Genomic DNA, 24,747 nt, shown 5'->3' on the forward strand with positions numbered 1-24,747 from the left:
ACCCTGAGTAAATATTGGAGCAGTCCATCAGATGATTGGGAATGAAACCAGGTTTTCAAGTCCTTGCAAACTTTGTAGAAGAATAGAGGCTAATGGAGATGGTATCTATTGTTTAACTGTCTCTGTTACAGCTGACCTCCAACAGATTTTATAACCCACAAAAAATAAACCAAAGCGTATGACGCTGATTTACAGGAATACGTTTATGAACAAAGGAGCACCATTGGAAAAGCATTTGTTTTAAATGCAGAGCAGAAATGTGTTATCTACTTAAAAAAGTACAAAAAAAGTGTTTGAATCTTAATAGCTTCTTTCTAAAATGTATAAAATAAGTGAAATGTTGACTTAGTGGAAAGCAGCTTACCAGGTTATTTTATGGTTTCATTATTTGTAATATTATTGTGTTGTGCCAAATTGTGATACCTCAAATATAATCTGTAAGTGTATTACTGAGCACCAATGAGTGTTTACATGTTTAGAGAGCCTGGAGGCACAAAGGGTGAAAAGGTCATAGGAAGCCACCCGGTGTGTAATGCTACATTCCTCTTGTCAAACTATACAGACATGAGCAACACTGATTTAAATTAGCTCCATTGTATTGTGACATCCATACAAAAGACAGACATCTCACAAATATCATTAAGAGCCTTTTAATTAAAAGAAAATCAATAAATTGACACATTACCTTCTCTTGAAATCACAAGCTTATTTCATAAAAATAAAATATTTCTTTACTAGAAGAACTTCACAGGCCAGATTGTTCTCGAAATACATGCCATTCATTTTGATCTCTTTCAACAGAGGTATGAATCTTTAGTGCAAAATAAGACATCGATATGATGACAGGAAAAAAAACATAAAACGTCTTGCATTGGACTATTAAGCATAATGTATGTTTATACATTTGAACAATGATTCCTGTACGAGTTCAAACGCAGCAGAATTTATGTTTTTATATAACAAAACGAACATGCACACATTAGCTTATATTTAATGCTTTGTCTATACAGCAGAATAAGTTAAGTAGATCCTCAGCACGATGATGAAACATCTTATGAGTTCGTTCGTCATACAGGCAAGTCAAACAGCAGCGCAAGAGTCTGAAGAAGGCGATGCGCCCGGGGAAGATGAGTTTGAGTTGTCTGCGCTTTCGCCAGCAGAGAAAATAGTCACGCGTTTCGCGAGCGGTGCTGTTCCTTCTTTCTCCCGCTTCTTCTGCTTCATTCTGCGGTTCTGAAACCAGATTTTAACCTGCGTTTCGTTTAGTTCAAGAGTGGCGGCCACTTCTACTCTGCGTGCCCTGGTGAGGTACTTGTTGAAGTGGAACTCCTTTTCAAGTTCGGTGAGCTGTTTGGTAGTAAAATTGGTGCGGATTATATTCTGCTGGCCGTGGATCCCGTATTCGGTGACTTTAACTGAAAGAGAAACAAAACTGAGGATAAGTGCAAAGGAGATTTCAAGCTTACAGCCATTGTGCATTGAACTATGCTTGACCTAATATTAAATTAATAGCTACAGTAGCCATTATGCTTGCATAAACCCCAACTCACCTGTTTTAGGAGGGTTCCTTTTTACTTTCATCCAGTCGAACGTTGGTGCTTGCTTGATATTAGTCTTGGATTCGCTTTCACTCTCAATGGAAACTTGGTACTTGTTAAACTGACCGTAGCCCTGTGATTCATGTTCTCCATAGGGATAGGGCTGATAATGGCTTGCAGAGACCGAGCCTGGCCTGCAGTTTGATTCACTGTATGTTCCAACGTTGGATCCCACGTTAACGACAGAAAACGCAGGGGACTGCAGACGCATGTGGTCATCTGCTTGAGCGAGAATGTGTTGGTGCCCGTAGTCCGAGTGTGGTCGGGTTTGCTTACAAAAATTGGTGTGTCCAGTTTTGCCCATGTCCATGTTGATGTGGTATGGCTGCGGCTGAAGTTGTGCGTAAGTTGTGCCGTGAGGTTCGAGCGGTGCCGTTGAAAATGTGTTGCCTCCGACTGTACGTCCCTCGGGAATGTAATTATTTGTACTTGCACAAGCACTTGGCAAGTATTCTTGCTCCATAGGTAAACACCCAACTTTCGAACTGTAAGTGTTCCCGCCACGGTTATAAATCGTATAATCTAAGTAGGAATTCATTGTTGACTGACCAAGCTAAATTGATTAAGCGAGGTCAATATGAGCTGATGTGTGGTCCCGGTGGCCCTACAACCTCTAAGCACTATGTCAAACCACACAAAGTTCTATCCAAGCTCATATCGGTTAAGTGACAGGTCATGTGACTGATTTTGCACCAATAGTGTGCGACCTGTGGTAGCACTCTGGGCGTTGCAGGTGTCCATCAAACGATTTGCATTTACATGACAAACACATCAATCGAATCCACCCATCAATCTGATGAACTCTCGATGTGTTACTGTAGCTGAATGAATGTGAATTAAGAGAGAACTGATTTTTTTAAAACGAATTTAAAATTGTATTTGTGTCGCTCAGGGCCGCAACAAAAGTCTTCAAGTGCTGGAAACGTGTATTACTGACTTGGATACAGTGTAGCTTTGATCTTCTCCAGGTAGCCGGTTGGTTGCAGTAGTGGACCAACACTTTAATCTTAAATAAATCTAAAGTGTTAAGGAATATTTGTTCAAAATGTATATGAATATTTTCTAAATACCAACGTTAGTTGTATATTTATAATTGGATTCCTTTTAGGCCAATTCATTTTTATTTATATAAGCACCGCATGTGTTACGGGCTACAAACATTTTGATTCCCCTGGGACATGGAAGGTCATAAATTAAAAATTGTCCCAGATTAGATCTAATCTTGATCGCGAAAAATATGCTCCCTTGAACGTATTAGAAAGCAGCTAAAATCCTCAATCTCACGAACGAACGAAAACATGAAATTGATAGACCTAATCACAGTAAACTAAAATGGACTGAGCTTGCATTTATTTTAAACGTTACTTTTGTGAGAATTACGTGCATTTAGTCATTGGGCGCGAGGGGAACCGTTGTAAGGCGCAGAAAGGTCGTTAGAAGGTCTGTCTTGAACATTTTGTTAGAGATGTGATTGTCAAGAAGATAGACAATGCTTGCTTGCAGCCGTATATTTAATGAGGGATAGTGAATCCCATGAATCCCTGCCTACTTCCACTCATTTTAAATACATTCTTGGTCGATGGAAGCTTTATCTTTCACAAATGTGCACGAATATATATATAAACGAGGAAACAATACGTTGGTAAGAGACGTCCCCTCTATACATTAGGTTTCGGCCAATGTTTAATTACTGCATGGCTGTGGGTCGTTCTTTACATGGTCCAGCCTATGCATCCTTCTGAACCTTCAGTCTTTTTATGTTTCAATTCAGTTTTTATGTTCTTATTATTATGTTCGAGTAAACTGGCCATTTCCACACACCGCCTGCGCAAAACAGCGTATGAAGTGGAGTTCTCTCGTTCTCTGCTACCTGGCCACTTCACTTGTATAAGCAGTACGCACTCTTTTTGAGGCAATGATTCACAGCGGGGTTTTCTTGTCGCTCCTGAATTCTATAAAAGGACATGAGTTTTAAAGCGATTACTCAATTGTATTAAATGAACATAAGGTATCTTTAAATTAAACTGCGTACTCAATTGTATTAAATGAACACAATGCATCTTTAAATTAAACTGTGTAAACGGGTTTCCCAGATTATTGCTCGTGGAATATATCAATTATGCCAAAGCAATATTATGTGCGTTAGTAGTAAATAATTGTTTAATTTGGGTTGCCATATGACAGCTGCGGGCCTATTTACTCACCATCAACTGACACGGCGCTGTGATTCTTCTTCGTGGGGTTTTGCTCGAATTCTGTCATCCAAGGAAAGACGGGGTTGGCAATACAAACAGACTTGTTGATTCTTACAATTACATCTCCATTAGTTGGCAGGGAGGAAAAATGACGAGTTGGTCCGAGCTTGATTGAGGTTGGTGTGAAACTTCAATAGTTTAACAGCACGTTTGTCCTGTGTACAGTCCTTTTGGTTTGTTTTATGACACCCTCATGATGATCTCCTTTTGTATTTCATTGCAACAGGGCAGCACAGAGCGATCACTGTATCATATATTTGTGCTGTGTCAGATGCATTCCGTAGCGGTCTGGACAGACGTTGTTGTTCGCATTTTGAGGACAGATTTAACGGGTCCTGTATGGGGGTTTAGCTAAACTCGGGCGTTTCGTGTCATGTGACTGTATGGTTCCAGAGGCCCGGTGGAAGATGACCTGCAGGGTCAGAAAAACACTGAGAGTCAGGGAACATGATATGAATCCATCTACGCAACTGTAAGGAAAAAATATCTGAATCTTTTTTGTGGAGGACTCACGAACAGAAATGATAATAGCCTCGATTAATGTGCTATTGACAACTATCGGCTTCACGACGTTTTTAGTTGTACAATTCTCAAATTAATGCGCCTTGCAAATAAATTTCTAGTCATCAATGAACTAAATGAACGAAACTACATTCCTTTAATGCTGACGCGAACAGTGCATTTTAAAAGATATTATTAAGATCTGGTTGTATTTGTCAACATTAGTAAATGCATTAGATAACATGAACTAACAATGAGCAATATTTTTTCAGCGTCTAGAATATTTTGTTAATGTTAGTTAATGCCAAGACGGTTGCTCATGTTTGTTCCCTGTGCAATAAATATTGTTTAGATTACCAAAAAATATATTAATTAACGCTGCATTTAACATGAACTATAAGATAAATGCTATAGAGGTGCTGTTCTTGTTATCTTATGCATTTACTAATGATAATACCACCCTATTGTATGTGTTAGCGGATGTTTTGACTAATCTCCACGAATAATAGCATAGACATGTGAAAAGATCTAACGCTAGTATCTGACGTAAGATTAAAATCTCAGGACAACACCTAAATGTTAGATTTAGGTGTAGCCAGTTCGCTCAGAATTAGGCTATGATTTAATTTTATTTTAACACTCTATTTAAGTGTCTCTGTTAAACAAAAATGAAACAACTGTGCAGTTATTTATCCTTTTCATTGACATACAGAAAAGTGCAGTTTTTCGTTGTGTACGAGCCTGTCCATGCCTAATCTTTTTATGTCCATTGCAGGATGAGTTTATCCAACGAAAATCTTTAGCCATAAATACGGTATAAAATTATAATGCTCTTATAATGATTATATATTTCTGAAGATCAGAATAATATGAACAGCTGATGGGATAATATCAATACACCAAAATGTAAATAGACAGAGGCTTCATGTAAAAACAAAAAAAACAATGCGATTGTGCTGTGGATACAGAAAAAAGGCACAAAGCCCTGTGAACTCGTCTTGAACCTAGGACGAAATACTGGGGTGATTAATCACTCAGACAGATCCTTCGCCATTCACAAACTGTGAGCTTACTCCACAGCAGCTTGCTTCGTGCACACAGAGAGCTGTACATGTTTTAAAGACGTCAAAATACGTCACAAATTAACGTTATTGTACAGAAAAAGTGGCTAGCTTTTATTTTACTCAAATAGAAAAAAACTTATCCTGGCGTGTGTAGCCCATGGTCGTTGTTTTCCGCTTTAATCTTAAGTCCAGTTAAGTGTATTTGAATGTTAATTATTTTACATATTTTGCTCAACATGATATGGTGATAAAACAGAATAGACGTGCATGATAACGGTTCCCGTGTCCCAAATGTATAGGTAATATCATCAAAGCACCGATGGGTACAATTATAATAATCAGACCCAATACATTTAATCAAACACTTTTTAGAAAAAAACGCCATAACCGAACATAAAACATACGTAATATTAGATCATTTACATACCTGTTATTTTTTCTCACGTATTAAAATACTGAAAGGTAAAGTTCCTCATCTGAGTGGTTTGCAAATCTCTTTAGTGTGAAAGCTGATGGAGGCAAAGAAGGATGTCGCATAGAGTTAGCAATCGATATAAATTGAACTGCGAAACAAAAATTAAGCAAGATCAGGATGTTGCTCCAAAGCAGTATTGACGTGGCCCACCTACTAAACCACGAAGAGCGTTTACCACAGTCAACACAAACCTAGAATGAAGAAATGTGCTATTTTCAATTAAATAAGCTGATAATGTTACTTATAGGTCAGTGGGATAAGCAAACGTTTATGACTTTTATCGAGGAGGCAACTTTTTTGTGAGCCGATTCTAATTAATCAAATTGTGAATTATAACACGTGTTCTAACTAAATTGTGTTTATTCACATGCTATTGTTTAATGCACATTTTCTTGATCGCATATAAGTGGGCCTTTTTTGGTGACAGAATGGTCACCAGTGCTGTTTCTAAAAATAGGATTTGCTACCAAATTCATTTTCAAATGTTGGAACATTTATTAAAACTAGTGCAGAAGACGAAAAATAATGTTCTCCAGTTCGTCACGTAAAATATTTACCATAAAATGGTAGTAAATGCGACATCTGTTTCGAATTATTCGTGCATGATATTGTAATTAGTGATGTTGAAGATGAGAGAGTGCCGCTGTCTCGGGATGGTCCTGCTGTCAATTCCCTGAAGGTCCGAGGGCCTTTGATCTCTCAAGTTGATCTGTAGTGTTCCATTACTATGCTTTTGTGTTCGTACAATAGTGGATTCGTCATAGACAGTGCAATAGTCGCCACGCCCAAACGAACCAATTTAGGCATTTACAGATATGCCTTAACCTTTTTATTGATATTACCAGTCCTAACCCTATGAAGTTACAATGATGCAGTTTAATGTAACGACCGTTTCATGGCAGTAAATTATCGAGATGGATTACTTATAGAGGCAAAATATTTAAGCGTCGTTTGTAACCTTTATACTGCACTTATAAAACAGGTGAAAGTACATTCCAAAGCCTGTAACAAAATCTAGACTCACATTGTATTCGCAAACATTGGAGTCTATAATAAATTCCAATTCTTCTTGTCTTTAAAGACGAAAACATTATTATATATAATTATTATACATATTATTTTCAAACATTACCTAATGAATTAAAATAGTGAGCAGAAATAGTGGAAGCATGTTCATCTCAAGACAGGCCCTATATTTTAAAATGTTTATTATGCCAGGCAATCGTTTTCAACAACAGTACATACATCTCAATGTTTTAATATAGGCTTACTCACAATGTGTCGTGTTTTATATGCTGTGCGCCTGCTCCTAACCTTCTCCCTCTTGACTGTTCACAGCAATGAGGATATTCTTGCGAGGGACAAGCTCCAGAGAATTGTCTTCAAAACTAACAAGTTAGCTCGGCAGAAAGCCAGTCTTGACGAATTGGCTCCCTTGCCCCATGCTCTGCAACTTCTTCATCAATTATTTAATGAATCACGTGACATGCATGGGGCAAATAAGGGATGCGGAACCGGTAGCCTATCCTTTGAGTTTTACATGTCTTCATTTTAACCATTCACAGTGATTTAGGGCATTTTTGTATTATTGCAATAACAAACACAAAGTTTATCTTAAAATTACAGTTAAAAAGCTAATATACACTATAAGTAGAAAAATAACAATATGAGACACAGACAGTAATTGCACATTATTATATAAAGGCTAATATAAAGGCAAAGAGAAAATCAGGTAGCTTTTCCAAAGCATTTGACAGTATTTACATTTCCTGAATGTATATCAAATTACCTGTCATGTTACGTCGTGATAATGTGAAGTCTGTAAGGCTTGATGAATAACACGTCGAGTCCTTTGGTGTCCCCAGATAGCCTCATTGGTATATGTTTGTTGCTGGAAATATGGAAATAAATGAAAATAAATTCAAGTTTAATTATGATAATAATATAGTAACACTGCAAAAACCGTGTCATGCCATGAGTCATTGGATTTAATGAAATGTCATACTCCTCATATTCTCAAGGATTCTCTTTTGTCGTTTTATAATCGTTTCATCAATTAATATTGTTACTGAGCCCCTGTGTGCCCTCGGGAATTCATATGGACTCAAATTAAACTTAAAATTAACCGTAAGATGAAAACAGTGGCTGCCAAAACCTTATCCTGCAGGAAAGACATTTTTTTATCTGAAAGCCAGCTGGAAAATTAGTATACATTGTCGTGGGCCAGAATTTGTTACTAGCATGTGACAGATGATGTAGCGCCATCAGGTGTTGTCTACCTTTACATGACACACGCACTATTAGGAAACAATAAATTACAATAATTTGCTGAAAATAGAACGAGGCATAGAAAATGCGCGATTCCATTTGGCGTTGTGTTTATATCAACTACATATTCCCCAAGACACGAATTTGCGACTCTTTATTCACACAAATTCGGATCTACAGGGTATATATAGATGACAGACATCATCTCTGTTGCAAAAAAAAAACTAGACAGAGTTGAATGAACACAGTAACCCCCAACAATTCCCCTTCATTTCGTTATTTATTTGCAACTTATTCTCAACTCTTAGCATTTCATTTTTTTAATGACTTCTGCATCATTAAATCAACATATATGTCAATTTAGATTGTAAATACCAATTCGCTGAAAACATATTGTCTGGTCATTAAGATCAATAATAACTGTCAAACATTAATACAAATATAATTATCTCATAAATCTGATGTATGGTTATAGCTGGATTAAATCCTGAGTCCATGCAAAGAGATAGATAAATGTATTACTTCTGCCCAAACTGGGGTCCTCAACTGGTTTCTCTGCCTCCAGTTTGCACACCTTTCACTAAATCCATTTACACACTTTCGTTTGCGTCTCTGCAGCCCTAGCCTTACAACAGCGCCTTTGAAGACATCACAGAACGTTGTGGGCGCATAACGATCGATTTAAGATGAAAAAATCAAGATAATAACGAAAACGCATTTATCACATTCGATTCATTCTTTCATGAACGTGTCATCACAATATTAACAAGAATAAGCAAAAGGCCACTTTTTAGATACCTTATTCTTAATTTACTCTTCCATAGTGTTTTGCGAATTCTCTTTTTCATGCAGTTACATTTCCTTTTCAGGACGAAAGGAAATTAAAGCTATACAAAATCTTTATTATAATAGAATGCAAAAAATACCTTTCAATATAAAAAAAGCTAAGAAAAATGCTTTAAAACGTCTCCAAAGGGCCAAAATATGCTTTCTTTTATACGTTTTCAGTCAGAATGTGTGTTTTTGTTTGGTAAAAACATTTAAATGTAACAATTTATCTCACTTTATGTCCATATTTCCACTACAGACATTTCAACAAGAGCATAGAACGATGCCAACCCTAGACAGAGCCTAGTGACCTCTAGATGAACTTTGATCTTTCACCATACCACACACTGTCACAGTTAGCATGCTATTTGTTTATTATTCTGTCTTTTGACATTTTAATAGCATAATTATTTGTAAACTTAGCTTTCCACCATAGGATGTTCTTTTATGTTTTATATTTCCCATCGTCTTTTTTTTAACAGTTAATTGTTGTGCCAATCACATTGTACGGATGTGGGTCACACAACAAAACAAAATAAACACATTTTAAACTGTCCACTTGTAATGACTCAAATTTAAGCGTATTATGTTTGTTTAATTTGTTTTACCCCTAAATAACATTCTGATTTACTCAAAGCAGGAAGCATCAAAATTCCACGCTGTTCACCATGAGTAAGAACCGGTCAGGAGCTCGGTGTGAGGCGGGCCCTGCTGGCGATTTAGCAGTGTTACATCGGTCTGAATGACAGCAAACCAACCCTTCACGACATATTGTTTATTTGCGGTTCATGCTAAAGATATCACAATGACAGTATTTTCTAAAAACATCTTTATCCGTCTCGCTGGTATAAACTTCCCCCAAAATTGTAGCTAGTCTCTACAATTTCTTTACAGAACTAATACAACAAATGCTTTTGAAACAATATGCATGTACTGTATTTCTGAGTAAAAGCGCACAATTTATTCCCAAACTGCATACAACTACCATCCAGTTTGGCATGAACCTTGTTCTTCCCTGGGAAGGCATGTGTGCCACTCTCGTCTCCTGACCTCGGAGTGATCCCTTCTCAATGAATAATTGATGAGAACAGCGCCCAGATTACCCCTATCAATATGCAAAACACATTATATGGGTACAATGGGATTTTAATAGTTATGAATTGAGGAACCGTTTCTACCACGGGCAAACTGTACAGTTAAACCCTGTTCTCACACCACTACTTGTACATCGCGTTTTTCTTTTATCCAAAACACAAACACGAGGCAACATTATATTTTCTTTTTAAATAGGTTTTAAATCTCCCACCAATTTCAGAAGCGCAAATAGACAAACACATCAAAAGAACATCCTAAAAATATTTTGCCTTGTTTTGTCAGTTCGCTTGATTTTCCATGTAACCTCTCCCGTGTTTGTTTTAATGCCAACTACATAAACGTCTCCCAAATATTGCTGGACAAAACTAACCACTGAATACATTTTAATTTCTTTTGGAGGTTTTAGTATATATCTGCTATATTCATTACAGTAAAATTAGAATTTATTTGACAGAAATACAGAGCTTTGCAAATACAAAATTCAACCAGCCTAACATTACACTTAGCGATACAAAATACCTTTTATAATGAATCTAAACCTCTTTCTTTGTGAATTTTCTGCCGTAAAAAACGTAGTTAAAGACAATTAATTAATTAGACGAAAAAGACAAAATAAGAGAAACTTACATTTTTAAAAGAAGACATTTTGCTTATCGTTTCACATCCAAGCAGAAAATGTTATGAAAATTATTGCTGACAGCCAAGTCAGCATGGGATATTATGCGAGTGCCCGGTTTACTGAGAGGACTCCGCATGCTGCCCACAGCCTTTAGAATCCCGCAGAAGCAGTTAAACAGTCAGTTACATTCAAGAATGTGAATTATGTAGCGCATTGTCAACCCCCCTAAAACCATAAAACTAACTTTATGGACCTCACGTGACATTTTAGAGCTACCAAGAGTTACATGTTGGTGTTATTGACTGGGCATCAGAAAAAACACGGGGATGATGTCTGCTGAGTTTCATATAAATAATGCAAATTGTAAAATAACCTGTAAAAATGTCGTTTATGTCATTCTATTGGAGCACTGTTAGTGTCTGAGTTACTGTTGTTACACAAGTCCTGAGTAATAAGATCACCATCCAAAATATACAGAACGCAGCAATGCTTACGCTGAATGGTACATATAGTTCTCAATTTACAAGTCAAGTTTTAATAGAACATGTTTTAACCTGCAGCGTAATCTATATCTAATTTCATTTTAAAGCTAATAATGTTTAAAGTGTAAAAGGTCAAGCGATGAACTGGTAGATAAAACGAGCGCTAGTAGCAAATATAACTTATGGTCCAAACAGAGGCCTTATAGAGCAAGCAGAGACTATATAAGACAGAGAAAAAACTTTATTTTGAATTAACTCATTTTCATTTAAGACACAAATACAAAAAAGGCAGATACCATCAACATGTCAATGACAAAACGTTTTTTTTCTCCAACTTTTAACACAGAACGTCCATATCTCACGTTGTGCACTACAAATAACATATTGGTCACTACTGTATAAAGACATTCTTCGTGTGGCATCTTACAAGCCCAAATTAATCTTGTGCTGCAACCTAAGTACACAAATTGTAAGTGCGAAAATATTTTTTCCCGCGATGCATCTACGAGAAATCATTAAGCCTGACACATAACAAGAATATAGCATGTTGCGTGAATAATACATGACGTTTCAATACAGGTTCAAAGATACAACAAAAGTTAGCTTTTTTCCACCATCATTTAAGATAGTTAGGTAGTGCGAGTTGTACATAATTCTGGTAACAGGTCTAGAGTACGTTGCACGAATAGCTCACATGGAACATGCTTTCCTCCACGAATGTATAAACTTGACACACTTGACATTCACACTCATTTATGGCAATTGTATTTAGCATACGTTATAACAATATTCAAAAGCTGACAATTTCGAGTTGCACGGGGAATTACACGTTATCGGGTGTTATCAACAAGCTGAAAGGTGCAGCGCTGTAACAGTAGTCGAATTTTCAACCGAGAACGTTAAATGATCAATTCTGAAATGCGCTCCCCGCCGTAGCCAGACTCATGCTTTTCAGTTTATTGTCCTTCTTCCATTTCATCCTGCGATTTTGGAACCAGATTTTGATTTGCCTCTCTGAGAGGCACAGCGCGTGAGCTATCTCTATTCTCCTCCTGCGCGTGAGATATCTATTGAAATGGAACTCTTTCTCCAGCTCGAGCGTCTGGTAGCGAGTGTAGGCTGTTCGAGCCCGTTTTCCATCAGGTCCAGTCATATCTAGCATAAGCAAGGGCAAAAAAATTATAAGCAAACATCACCTAGCGATCAAGCGGAAAGGAACTAAGTCTTACAGACATTCTGGATGTTGCACTGTGGTTGATTCTATGCATAAGGCGACGTCTCATATATCATACTGTTCCATTTTATGGTTTTACTGGTGCACAATAATTCTACAGTCACCTCTCAAAGCGTGGTTCTTCACTATAGGCTACTTAAACTTTAGTCAGGTAAAAGCAATGGTCCATTTAATCATCTATAGTTAACAGACATTAGTACAAAACGAATAAACCAATTAACGCATGCATTTTACCTAAGCAATCTATAGCAACTTTACAGTCGATTTTCAACATTATCAAGAAACGGCTCTAGCAATTTCACCTTATACGGCGCCTAAATAAAATAGAGAACAGAGAGGTGTATACCATGATTAATGTGCAGCTTCCTCATCCATGGAAATATCTGTGGACTTTGACCGTCGTTAGGTGTTGTAGTCGAGGTCGCGACAGATTCTTGTTTCTGAGTGCGTGTGGTGCTGTTTGTCTGTGCTCCTTCCTCGGTCTCGGACGAGACGTTGGTCTCGTCTGTGTCTGCAAAATGTGTGCTATTGCTGCTGGTGAGATTGTTGCTGTTGGCGAGTCTGTTGTTGCCCGCTGGTGTGCTCTGATCGGATGGAGGAGATGAACCCTTCAATTCCAGAGCCTCGCCGGTGGCACAAGACAGGGGATCTGGAGACGAGAGCGAGCAGCTCGACTGTCTGTACCGGGTGTCCTGACCCGGGTTTTGGAAGGCGCGAGAATTATCTCCAACTGCCTCGAAATGGCCATTGTTGGGACGATTTACGCTAAGGTCTATTCCATTGTAGTTGTAACCGAAAGACCCGGAATGCATGCTGGTGGAGTCCCTGTAAGAAGCGTTCATAGCACCGTTAGTACCATAATTTAGTAACTGATAGTCAGACCCATTTGGATAGCGCCCTGAGAACGAGTTTAGAAAATAAGAGCTCATTTGGATGTTTTAAAATGTCTTGATTTGTAGATCTTGGTCGTTAAAATCCAGCGCCGCACAATTTATGATGTAATAATGAATTATAGCAATGCACTGTACTTCGTTTTTGCCATGTATGCGCCCAAATATGGGAGAGCGTTAGGGCATCACGTGCCTTTGTTGACCAGTCGTAAATTCTCTCTGATGACTTCAAGAGGTAATTCATGCTCTATGGTTACAAATGATGACGAAATGATGATCGTTAGGTTCAACTCAACGGTGCCTCCCCATCGCGCGCCACATCCCACGTTAGCGGAGGGCGTCCCCTACTGGAGGAATTGTAAAAATGCCGAAACACCTGCACATTTTGGAGAGCTTTCATGCTTCATGTTTTTTAACCCTGCATTTTAACCGCATCGAATAAATTGTTTCATTTACAAACAAATTTGGGCAAAAATGATATGTGCTTTTGTGCGTTTTATAAATATAAATATGTCCTGGGTGCTTCAGCGACTTTATTCGGATTTTTCATTCAAAGAGTGTCTCAGAATTAAAGAATTTGGCTTTTTAACACAGGTTAGTAAATTTGCATTTTGATCGCCAAACGAACCTCTAGTCAGACTCTTAAAGTATCGAATTGCCCCGTTTAACAAGAACAGCGTGTGCTGATGTGCTATGTACAGATGCTAATTTTAAATATATTTAAAAAGAAAAAACTAGAGAAGAGCACATGTGTGTCACATTAGACATTTACCATCATGTCTTGTATAGTGCTTTTCTCAAACGAACAATGATGGTGAAATGCATTTCTGGCATACGCGGCACAACACTCCTAAACAAGTGCCAATGAAGACATACACAAATAATAACCATAATTGTTAAACAATCCTTTTTATTGACAAAATTACATTGCTAACGTATTATTTTTAGTGCATTCACATACACGTACACAAACGTGACGACCCAATAAATTAAGCATCAAAACATCCCCCTTTCTAGCACATAACATGGAATAAAATACATATTCAGACCTTTATGCGTGTCAAACAAATACGCATTAAAACGTTCAAACAGCGAAACAACGCCAGTTTATTACATACAGACCAAATATAATAGTGGTAAATGTACCCCCATATATTTTCCTTATCAATACAGATATGTGGATGCCTAGTTTTAAATCACAAAAAAGTCTACATAAAATGTAATAGGTAGTTTTATTGTTGGGTAGACCACTACAGAATACGTATGTACAGTGTTTTAGAGATTCCGTATAAACTACTTTTAACACGTCATCCAGCCTTTTCATCCTCCTCCTCTTCGGCTTTTGTGGAGTTTATCACTTTGTTCTCTTTTTTCCATTTCATTCGACGGTTTTGGAACCATATTTTTATTTGTCGCTCCGTCAAACATAGAGCGTGCGAGATCTCAATTCTTCGCCTTCTGGTCAAATATCTGTTAAAGTGGAACTCCTTTTCCAGTTCAAGAGTCTGAAACCGAGTGTAGGTTTGACGACCCCTGCGTCCAGTGCTGCCAGGCATTCCTGTCAAAAAAGTGAACAGACATGCTACATCAAACAGAAAAACTGACAGACAGCTTAGATAAAATAACATCGTTACACGTGTCACCATTATCATTATCATGATAATTATTACTTCTGTGACATCGGATGTGACAGCTGCGTTTGTTGTGCATGTGTCATTGGATCCGTTTCTTTAAAATGAAGTCCAAAAGCGCTCTATGTTTAAAAACAATGCGAATTTTAGGCAAGTGTAAGGATAATACTCTGTTTTACTAAAGAGCGCAATATTCATGACGCATGAGATGCATCTTACTTTCAATTTATTAAACTTTTTTAAAGAATGAAGATTATGTCTGTTCAATGGGTAAACAATATTTTAAAATGTTGATATAGAAAGTAATATGCCTCACATCTATTTCTGTGACATGTAAAAAAACATCACAATGTACAGTATATCTTACCGTTACACGAGTTCATCCTCTGCATCCACGGATAAACCGGAGTACACGGTTTCTCTTCACTGTTAAAATATCTGTCTGTGCTCTGTTCAGTGCAGTCCGTCTTGCACTGGTCCTGGGTTAGGACCAGCGAGTCTTCCAAACCTCCGAGAGCGCACGAACGGTCCGCGCTTCGGTAAATGTTGGATGCTGTATAGTCACAAGCACTGGTGGATCCGCTTCTTCCAAAAACGCCCCCAGCTTGCTGGTAGTACGACGAAGTGTAAACCTTGTCCTGGACATTGGTCGCTCCGAACGTGGCGCTTGGATAGTGTCTTAAAGGGTCTGTATATCCAGAAGAATATAGCGGTATCTGACCCAGGAAAGACTCCTGTCCCCCGGGTAGAGACACGGGAAAAGTTGAGTTGACGAAATAGGAACTCATGGGGTGGCCAGTGTTATTGTCCTGGAGTTATGATTTGTTGTGTTTTATAGTCCAAGTGGTTTTTGCCATTACTTTATCTGGGATTTGGTTTTAGCCGAAGGGGGGTGGCGAGGTGCCAATCTGAGACCGCGGGGAAACGGACCAGCTGATCAGTGTCTGACCAATCCTGTGCTTTTCTGACAACAGGATAACATTTAAGGTGGGGGCTCTCTTGTTGCACGGAATGGAATCCCCGGGCACATCAAAACACGCAAAACTTAAGTGTTTTTTGCGTTTAACGAAAATAATAAAAAAAGATTATACATGCGGTACTCACACTAGTGATGCGCAAAAATACGAGTGATTCTAAATTGTGTTTCAGATCTTGTAACAATTAAACGGCTCACCTCAAATATGTGTACATTGTACACCTCACTTTGAATTGAACTTTCGCATAATTTAAGTTTAGGATATTTTCATATAAACGTCTAGTTGATTCACAAATTCACAAACAAATCCTTAGTTTGGCTTTTAAACGAAAACATCATCACCAACGTAATTTAAAATAGCAATCGCCTTAAATATCGCTGTTCACAACACAAAACCGCCTTTCTTCATCATAAAACCGACAATATAAAAATTCGGACAATGGCTTTCCCCCCGAAATGGCTTTCCCATTGTCCGAATGCAGATTAAGTGCTGAAGAAATATTTTGGGTTTAAGAAAACTGTCCCTCCAAGGCACAAGATTAATATTTATATATAATATATAAGGCCTACATTGTGTACTCAATTATTTATTTATTTAATTTTTACCACTGAATAGAATGAATGGCCTTTCACAAAAGCAAAATATAGAATAGGCTTTGTAAGTTGAGACTAATCAACATGCATTATTTTAGACGAATCAAGTTGAAAGCTTGCTTAATATGTTGTATAGGTCCTAACCATATCGAACAACAAAAGCAAAACAAACAAACAAAAAAATAGGTAAACTTTAAATGAAACCCCTTCCTAAACATTGACTTCGTATTTTGTCTTGCGCATGTTTTGCGTCAGTGTGTATGTTAGTGTTCTGCTAAAATTAATTTAAAATACAATTCAAATAGCACATTTAAACTTAAATTAACTATAGGAAAGGCGAACCATTTATCACCATCCATTTCTGTAAATTAATAAAAATCGATCTTTAGGGGTATTATTGAATATCGATAGGCTGTAGTTTCATTAGTACACAATGACGTTATTGTTGTGAGTTTATCCCTTAGAGTGCTTGTAAATTTCCATAGTGTTGAGAATGCATATATAATAAATACAAGAATATGAAAACCTCTCATGGTAACATTTCATAAAACTTATAAAAAAAGGTTTATACAGCATTACATACACGCTGAGCTCCCAATCACAGTCAATGAAGGTAGGAATGAAGGAAACAAAGAAAAGAGAGAGAATGAATAAAAGAAAGAATGAAAAAGGAAGAAAGGACAAGGACAAGGACAAACAAAGTTCTGAGAGGAGGAAAGAAAATCTTATATACTAGATATTAGATAAGATCCGAGAAGACCAGCCAAGAATGACATGCACTTGTCGACAATGAACCCAGAATCTGGGGATGCTAGAGGTCTTGAAGTGAGATCACATTCACAGAGACACCACCTCCCAAACAAACATTGAGAATTTCACCACAGTTACCAAATCTCGTCACTAGATGACATCACAGAGCAAGAATTGAGATAAGGTGTGCTTGTTCAGGGTTCCACTCCAATTTCCCATGAATGTGATTGTTTTTTCTGAAAACATTATTTTGGTTATTCATTTTTTATCCGAATCATCAATCGTCCAAAATGAAATGTTGTTGCATAATACTGTACTTGCTCGTACTGTAGCCTACGTATATACTTAATTGACAAAAGGTTTTATTTCCCCAAAGATAATCAATAAATAAGGCCGCTGTTGATGAGATTCATTACATTTGAGATTCCTTGATAATTCTTATTCAGTAACCTTTTGAAAGTCCTCAAAAACACGAATCCAAAAATAATAAAGATAAAATATTTCATAAATGGCCTGACACAACAAAAGTGCAATGGCTAAAACAACAATTAACATTTTTTTAGCTTTTTAACCAGGATATAACATGATCGTTTTTTGCATATTATAAAGAGATGATCGAACATTGCTATTTAGAAACTTGATGATGCTGATTTATAAACTCCAAGTCAATGTTTATCTCACAAAATCCCTGAATGGAGCGGCCATCTTGTAACGCAAAAATAATAATTCTTTGTGAGCATATACTTCATCCCAAATTAAACAGTGTGCATTTTAAAACCATAGCCAGAATTATCTGCGACATTCATACTGTCGATCTCTGTGCGTCAAACCATCATAGGACGCGTAAGGTACTCCTCATCGCAGTTCTTATAAACTTCAACGTCTTAACTTTTGTCTCTTCATGTAATGTATGCTTAAGCCATGTTAAAGAGGATAGCGGAAATCTGTGTACAGCAGTTTGCATCACAACATCGCTGGAAAATGTGGAATGAAGAAACCAATAGGTTCAGTCCTACCTTTCCTGTTCCCTTCATCGTCGCTTCAATGGAATGATCCAAAATAATCTCGCAGATTCGTCCATTAACCATATCACGCTATGGTATTAGATGTAAGGGTAAGACAGACTGATAAGTACAGTTAAAACTTGACAAATCAGAGAAGAATTAACTGAGGTCCTCAGTGTATCTTGACCCATGCACTCCAGCTGATGTGAAAATATGAAGACGCTTCGCATGACGTCGTGCTTTCCATCCATATTAACGAACACGAATCGCGTGGTATATATAAATTATTTTACCTCTGCTTTAAGAAAACGTAAAAATATTAAGTACATGAGGACAGAGGTGCTGCTGACTGCGCCCTGACCAAAAGAATGCTGCATTATAGCCACTTGGGAAATCATAAAAAGTTCATGTTCACAGAGGGCTGTTCACGTGACCCATGTCAGCCAATCCAATTGCCGAATCACACATAAAGTTCTATCACAAAGTTGTAAATTTTCATAAACAGCTGTGAGTTTATTGCTTTGCTTCAGCAGCAACTAGACCGCCGCCATCCTTATTCGTTAAAAGAGAAAAAGCACGACTTCACTTCATTGAAAATCCTAGATAGCCTACATAGGCTAGTATTATTTCTCATGTAAGATAAGTTTATTTGTATAATTTTAGAGATACATTATGCATCACATACATGACTTCACAGAAAAGGTGTCATATTTTTAACACAATAAACTAAAATATGGGGAATGGTGATCTACCAAACGATAACCAGATGTATGAATATAGGTCAGTGTCCAGCAATATGTTGCACAATGGCAAAAACTTAAATAGATCAGTAACCCTAAAATAATAAACCACTATTCACTGTTTCTCGATTGTGTGCATTCTTTTGTCAGGTGACTTTAAGAGAAGAATAGACAAATGGAAAGTGTAAACTTTTGACAGCACTAAACATGCGAGCAGGAAAGAATTGCTTCCTGTATCTTACGAACAAACACTTATTTCCGACGTTTATTGGGGCAATAAAGCAGTATAACCCAAAAGTGACCGAGCATGGGCTGTATACCCTCGAAAAGGCAATGCTCTTGAGACTTACCAGTGCATGCTGTCCAAAATGGGCCCAAAAGCAGAATAAGAGGTATAGATTCAAATTTATATTAATTTCTTAAATAATAACTTGAGCGAAGTTCACTTTATCATTGATCGTGAGGTCTGTAATAATAGTGCCGTAATACTCAGTGCGAAATATATTTATTATTTGTTTTATTTTTAAATTATTTTAGATTCTTGATATTGTATCTCGCAATCAAGTCATAAGAGATTCATTTAAATATACTTTAATTTACATTTCTCATCAGTACAAGACTACATTTTGCTACTCAAAATATAAAATTCAAATATGAAATTTGTTTCGTTCTTAGTTAGACATGCTGTGTGGTCATCGAATTGCAAATAATATTTGTCTGTATTGGATTCTAAGAATATAATGTGATAACGTTAAAACAATTACATTGTAAAATGTGTAATAACGTCCATCTGTGGGTCTAGAATTCGAAATTTGCATTACACTCAGTACAGACAAAAATATAATTTACATTTTAAATGTGTAAAAGGTAAGTTACAGAGCTTACCTTTTACACATTTAGAATGTAAATTGTATGGAAAAGGGTTTCATCTTATAGCTTTAACGTATTTTTGTCATAAACGATTATAGATTTGCTTGTTTTAGTAGGCTGTCTGTCTTAGAAGACTTTTAAATAGCATTCTCTTTTGGCAATGTATTCTTTTGGTGATAAGTAAAACACTTAGGTCTTAATTTTAAATCTTTGTTTCAGTTTTTTTATCGAACCCTAAAAAGCGGTACATTGTTTTTTTCGTAATATTATTGTGTGTGGGTTTTTTTGCTTCTCGTTATGAACGTTTAAAGTAGCCTATTCTCACATTTTCAAAGTTCGTTTATTGTTCAACACGCAAAGTTGCCAATATATAAAAGTAGCCTTAACGAAGAAAGTGTGGTATAGCACCTTAAAAAGTTTGTTGTATTTTTCAGAAAGGAATGTATTATTTAATCACAAACGTGTTTAGTTGCTCATGTCAATTTGTTTTAGAATGTGATATGGATATTCTCAGAAATGTAAAAATATGAATTTTTTAATGAACGTACGAAAATATCTGATCGAATTGTGATATTAACTCATGGGGGGATAATGGTTTGATAAAAAAATGTATTTGCCAAGCTGATTTGCAAAGGCCTACGAACAACCTAGAAAAAATAGCTAAACTGTCTTTTACACACCCGACTTATCGATTTTATCCTGTTTTTAAATAAACGTTGTGTTTAAAATGAGCTTTTATTCCGTGGTCCCTTTAAATCTTAGTTTACAGGAATAATAATACATACACATGAACATATAATATCTAATATCACACTGTCCTCTCAATATCACAGTGTTTCACATTTTGTAAACAGTGTGAACACACTCTATTTTAGTTTTCATTTTATTGTGTGTGTGTAAAACTATTTATTGGTGTAATTCATTGTTGGCTGTTTTTGTTGTTGGCTGTATCAGATACCTCTGTATCTGGAGTTCAGATGGTGAATCTCTTGGTGTTACATTACGTCTGCCTGTACCCTGCCTGAGTCCATAATGATTATTTGTGTGCCATATTTGTATATTAACATTGTACATTCATTTAACGATGCAACATTGATAATCCAATTTATAATAAAAAACAGTGGTCGGCGCGGGTTTATCAAGGCGTAGCCTACATTGTCTTATATTAAAAACTCGTTTGGTCTGGTCATTTCAGCGAAAGTTGTCTGTATGTTTAACTCAAGGGCTAGTTCGCCTAAAAATACAAATGTACGTGACGTAGGATTTCGCTAAAAGAACAGAAGTGAGGCCTAATCTCTAAACATAGCCTATATCGTAAGGTCAGTTCTTTCCTTTGTATTTAAATCGTATAAATATATGCTTTAGCATCTTTAATGAACAGTTTAAGAACTTTTTGTACATAGCTGCCTATGAATGAAATTTCAGTTTGATTGTAAAGATTTGGCCAAAGAATTGTCTTCGTTTCACTAACAACAAAATCATTTTATCAATGTTCACCATTATTTTGTTATTAAACATATTCTTATAAAATGTTATCATAATTAGTCTTATATTACAGTTTATATAGCGTTTTGTGGGCCTACGTGGAATTTTGCAATTTGTGAAAGCTGTATGTATATGTTTGTCTAAACAACCACTTAGCCTGTCTGCTTATAACTACTAATACAAATAAACATACAGTGCACTACAAATTATTATACAATTTTATGTCAATTGTTTGTGACCGAAATACTAGAGAGTTTACTTTTTTCAACTATTTATATTCAATGAATTTCTGATGGCAGCCAAATCTCAGAAATATTACCACGTGATGATGCCTCTTGTTTTTGGTGTAAATTACAAAAGAGCCAAAGATTAAGACCACACTCCTTGAGAATCTTATCAGTGATAAACTGTCTCCTTTAAAGGTTTTACCGAACGTTGGCTCGAGGTCCAATGGTTTTCGGTCACCCCTTGGTTGTAAATAGCCAAACTTCTTTGATGGGTAAATCTGAAAAAGGTTTTGGCTGTTATCGTCAGTTGTTGTTTTAATATTATGTGTCGTCTTTGGGTCCAGATTCTTTAAACACTTCAAAACCTTTTATTTTACATGAACTGGAGTATAAATTATAACATGTCATGCACAAGACTGTGTGACATTTTTGGGTCGGTGGAAAATAAAGTGTTTTTCTCTTTTATTAAAGCACTTCAGTTGAAAGACACAAAACAAACTAACGTACACGAAGGATTCTTTTCTTCAGTTTATTGTGGCTTCTTTCAGGAACCATTTCCAGTTGAGGACAATACAAAATACAAGAGGACAGTGCTTCCGCGTTACTGGAATAACAAATATTTACACAACATTTTGCAGAACAACATTGTGCGTTTTATCCATCATCTCAAAGGAAAGCACAACGCATGGATACACTGACAAAATGATTGACGCAATGACCCATCCGATTAGGTAGTTCGGTTGAAGAGCTGTAAACCTGATTAAAATCGTACAGTAATTAACAATCACAAAAAGTGCATCCTAAGGTAAGACATACAGCAACGCACTCACTACTGCGGATCCTTAAAAGCAATTGTCAACTCATCTACAGAGTTACTGAAGAGAACAAATATGAGTTGCGATTCTCACTGTATTGAAGATGTGATGCGGGGCCGCGTGCACAGCCTATATGCCAGCCCTATAGCAGTAATCTCAAGAGTCATATATATGAGGAACAAACACACCAGATGAAGCTTAAAATACTTTAGCATAACGAATGTGGTTTATCCAAACACAGTAAACACACAACCTAATTCCTGTATTCCAGAAGAAAATTTTGTGATGGGATACATGATTGCCTTTGTATTCTATAATCTTCCAAATTGCTTTTAAAGTCCGAAAGACGTAGTGACACTTTTTATTACAGTTCCAGTCCTCTGAGCCAGTTATGGTCTGAACGAGTCAGTCCTCATCTGATGTGTGTTTTTCGGATGCCTGGCTGCCCGCTTGCTCCTTTTTCTCTATTTCCTCCTGTTCCACTTTGCTGCAGGGAAACTTGTCTTTGTTGTGTTCTTTTTTCCACTTCATGCGCCTGTTCTGAAACCAGATCTTCACTTGTCTCTCGGTGAGAGCAAGCGCGTGAGACACTTCGATGCGCCGTTTGCGAGTCAGGTAGGGATTAAACAGGAACTCCTTCTCCAGCTCGAGGGTCTGATAGCGACTGTAGGTCTGCCTCCCCCTTCTCCGACCGGTAGCTGTGGGGGAAAAGATGCGTGTCAAACCAAGTAGATCTCTCTACAAACTCAAATGTTCTTTGTGTAAACAAAATAATACGGGTAATAAGAGATTCACAACCAGCGCAGTTTTATTGCCACATGGTTACGCAACAATCCTTACTTTCTTAAAGGGTGCAATTCCACAGTAATCAATAGGTGCCATAAAGCGTTAAATTGGGGGTAATAAGTAGGCCTGCTATTGTCTATAGTGTTTTATGTGGGGACAGTGTATAACCAGAGGTGTTTCATTTTCCTCATCTCACCTTGTGGTCTCATCCACGGAAAGAGCTGGGCTGCGCACGGTTCCGCACTTTCCAAATCCTCCCTGAGACCGTTTACCTTCAAATTGGTACAATCCCCAAACTGCGTGAAATCCGCATCTTGTGAGCCAAAAATGGACTGTCTCTGTAACCCGTCCTGCCCCAAGATGTTCCCCGTGGCTTCTCCAGGATAAGGAACCGCGCACGGGTTCTGTTGGTAAGATGCGTGGGAGAAGGATGATGTACCGTGGTGGTAGAAATCCGTGAACTGCGCCGCATGTTGAAAAGCAGATCCAGTGTTGTGTCCGTACAGCACAGATGGTCTGCTTCCAATGTCCTGCGCGTACCCTGAGCACTCATAGTAGTTGGATCGCAGAGAATCACTTCCTTTGAATTTAGTGAAGAGGGAATTGACGAAGTAAGAACTCATTGCTTGCAGATGAACTCTTCGCGAAAAAAAGAACTTTGAGAACTGTGTTCAGATTACGATCCGGAGATTACGCGCCGGTTGAATTGTAATTCAAGTAATGCAGGCCAACTATTGCAATAAAATAAATGAACCCAGATGGAAACTAAACACATTAAATGTCGTAGATATTATTGTCACAAAATATTAATATTATCCGTATAGTTAGGCTACTCCCACATGATTCCTTGGTGAAGGTTCCCGAGCAATAAATAGTTTTCCTTTTCACCCTCTTTGATGAGTTGCATTATATGGGCGTCAGTTATTGATTCCTTTTATCTTTAGATGGCCTCGCCATATCCACACAACAGACAAAGCGCGATCTTGTGATAGGAAGAGCAAAAGAGAGTAGAAATGGGGAGATGAAAAAGGATAGAGAGGGAATTGTGAAGGCGGGGGTATAGGTGGGGTGGTGAGGGGTTGGTGTTATTGGTAAACCGTTTCAGTGCCAACCGAAGCTCACACGATATTTATAGTCGGTTAAGATATTAAGATGCTTATTTTTTGGGCATAATTTATTGAATGTTGGACTACAATGATTCAAAGTTTCAAAGTGAATTTAACGTGCAAATCTATATTAAGTTGTTTGTTCGAGACATCTCGAAGACGTTTAAACACAGACCACCGTTGCAGGCGACTACTTTAGCATGTCGGATGAGAGAGAAGGTAGTGATGGGATTTTATGTTATTGTTGATTTATTACATTTGGGACATACAGACAATATTTTAATCTAAATGAATGCTAAAAATGTTTATTTACAGACGTTTGATAAAAATGAGAACACCTTGAGACTCGTCGCTCTTTTTACCGGCAGGTTACCGACGCTGGACGAGTTCTCTTGGCAGCTTTTAGAGTAACACTGCCATCGAGTGGTGAATATTGTTAGATCATTCAAGTTCA

The 24,747-nt window shown here is 37.3% G+C and overlaps 4 protein-coding genes across 8 annotated transcripts; all 4 read right to left on the minus strand.

Moving 5' to 3' along the window:
* Window positions 1–635: 635 nt before the first annotated feature.
* hoxb1b (homeobox B1b) lies at window positions 636–18,642 on the minus strand. 5 transcript variants are annotated; one of them, XM_079476184.1, is made up of 6 exons: window positions 18,277–18,413; window positions 7,683–7,784; window positions 5,846–5,927; window positions 3,803–4,265; window positions 1,551–3,550; window positions 636–1,415 (listed from the first exon to the last, which is right to left on the minus strand). In XM_079476184.1, the coding sequence occupies exons 5-6, from the start codon at window positions 2,134–2,136 to the stop codon at window positions 1,081–1,083; spliced, it is 921 nt and encodes a 306-aa protein (XP_079332310.1). In that variant the 5' UTR covers window positions 2,137–3,550; window positions 3,803–4,265; window positions 5,846–5,927; window positions 7,683–7,784; window positions 18,277–18,413; the 3' UTR covers window positions 636–1,080. The 5 variants fall into 5 exon arrangements, with proteins under 5 accessions (XP_079332310.1, XP_079332308.1, XP_079332309.1 ...); XM_079476182.1 differs by having other exon boundaries at window positions 1,551–4,265; window positions 18,277–18,642; XM_079476183.1 differs by having other exon boundaries at window positions 1,551–4,265; window positions 7,169–7,784; window positions 18,277–18,490.
* hoxb5b (homeobox B5b) lies at window positions 11,410–13,447 on the minus strand. The gene is made up of 2 exons (XM_079476233.1): window positions 12,766–13,447; window positions 11,410–12,340 (listed from the first exon to the last, which is right to left on the minus strand). Exons 1-2 carry the CDS (start codon window positions 13,346–13,348, stop codon window positions 12,093–12,095), a joined length of 831 nt encoding a protein of 276 aa, XP_079332359.1. The 5' UTR covers window positions 13,349–13,447; the 3' UTR covers window positions 11,410–12,092.
* hoxb6b (homeobox B6b) lies at window positions 14,208–15,845 on the minus strand. The gene is made up of 2 exons (XM_079476188.1): window positions 15,308–15,845; window positions 14,208–14,867 (listed from the first exon to the last, which is right to left on the minus strand). The coding sequence occupies exons 1-2, from the start codon at window positions 15,726–15,728 to the stop codon at window positions 14,617–14,619; spliced, it is 672 nt and encodes a 223-aa protein (XP_079332314.1). The 5' UTR covers window positions 15,729–15,845; the 3' UTR covers window positions 14,208–14,616.
* A 3,469-nt stretch (window positions 18,643–22,111) lies between the features above and the next one.
* On the minus strand, window positions 22,112–23,810 carry hoxb8b (homeobox B8b; the record flags this gene model as incomplete). The annotated part of the gene is made up of 2 exons (XM_079477098.1): window positions 22,112–23,099; window positions 23,384–23,810. 2 exons carry the CDS (start codon window positions 23,808–23,810, stop codon window positions 22,807–22,809), a joined length of 720 nt encoding a protein of 239 aa, XP_079333224.1. The 3' UTR covers window positions 22,112–22,806.
* Between the last annotated feature and the right edge of the window lie 937 nt (window positions 23,811–24,747).

This window comes from Barbatula barbatula, assembly GCF_947034865.1.
Source record: "Barbatula barbatula genome assembly, chromosome: 16".
NCBI lineage: Eukaryota > Metazoa > Chordata > Actinopteri > Cypriniformes > Nemacheilidae > Barbatula > Barbatula barbatula.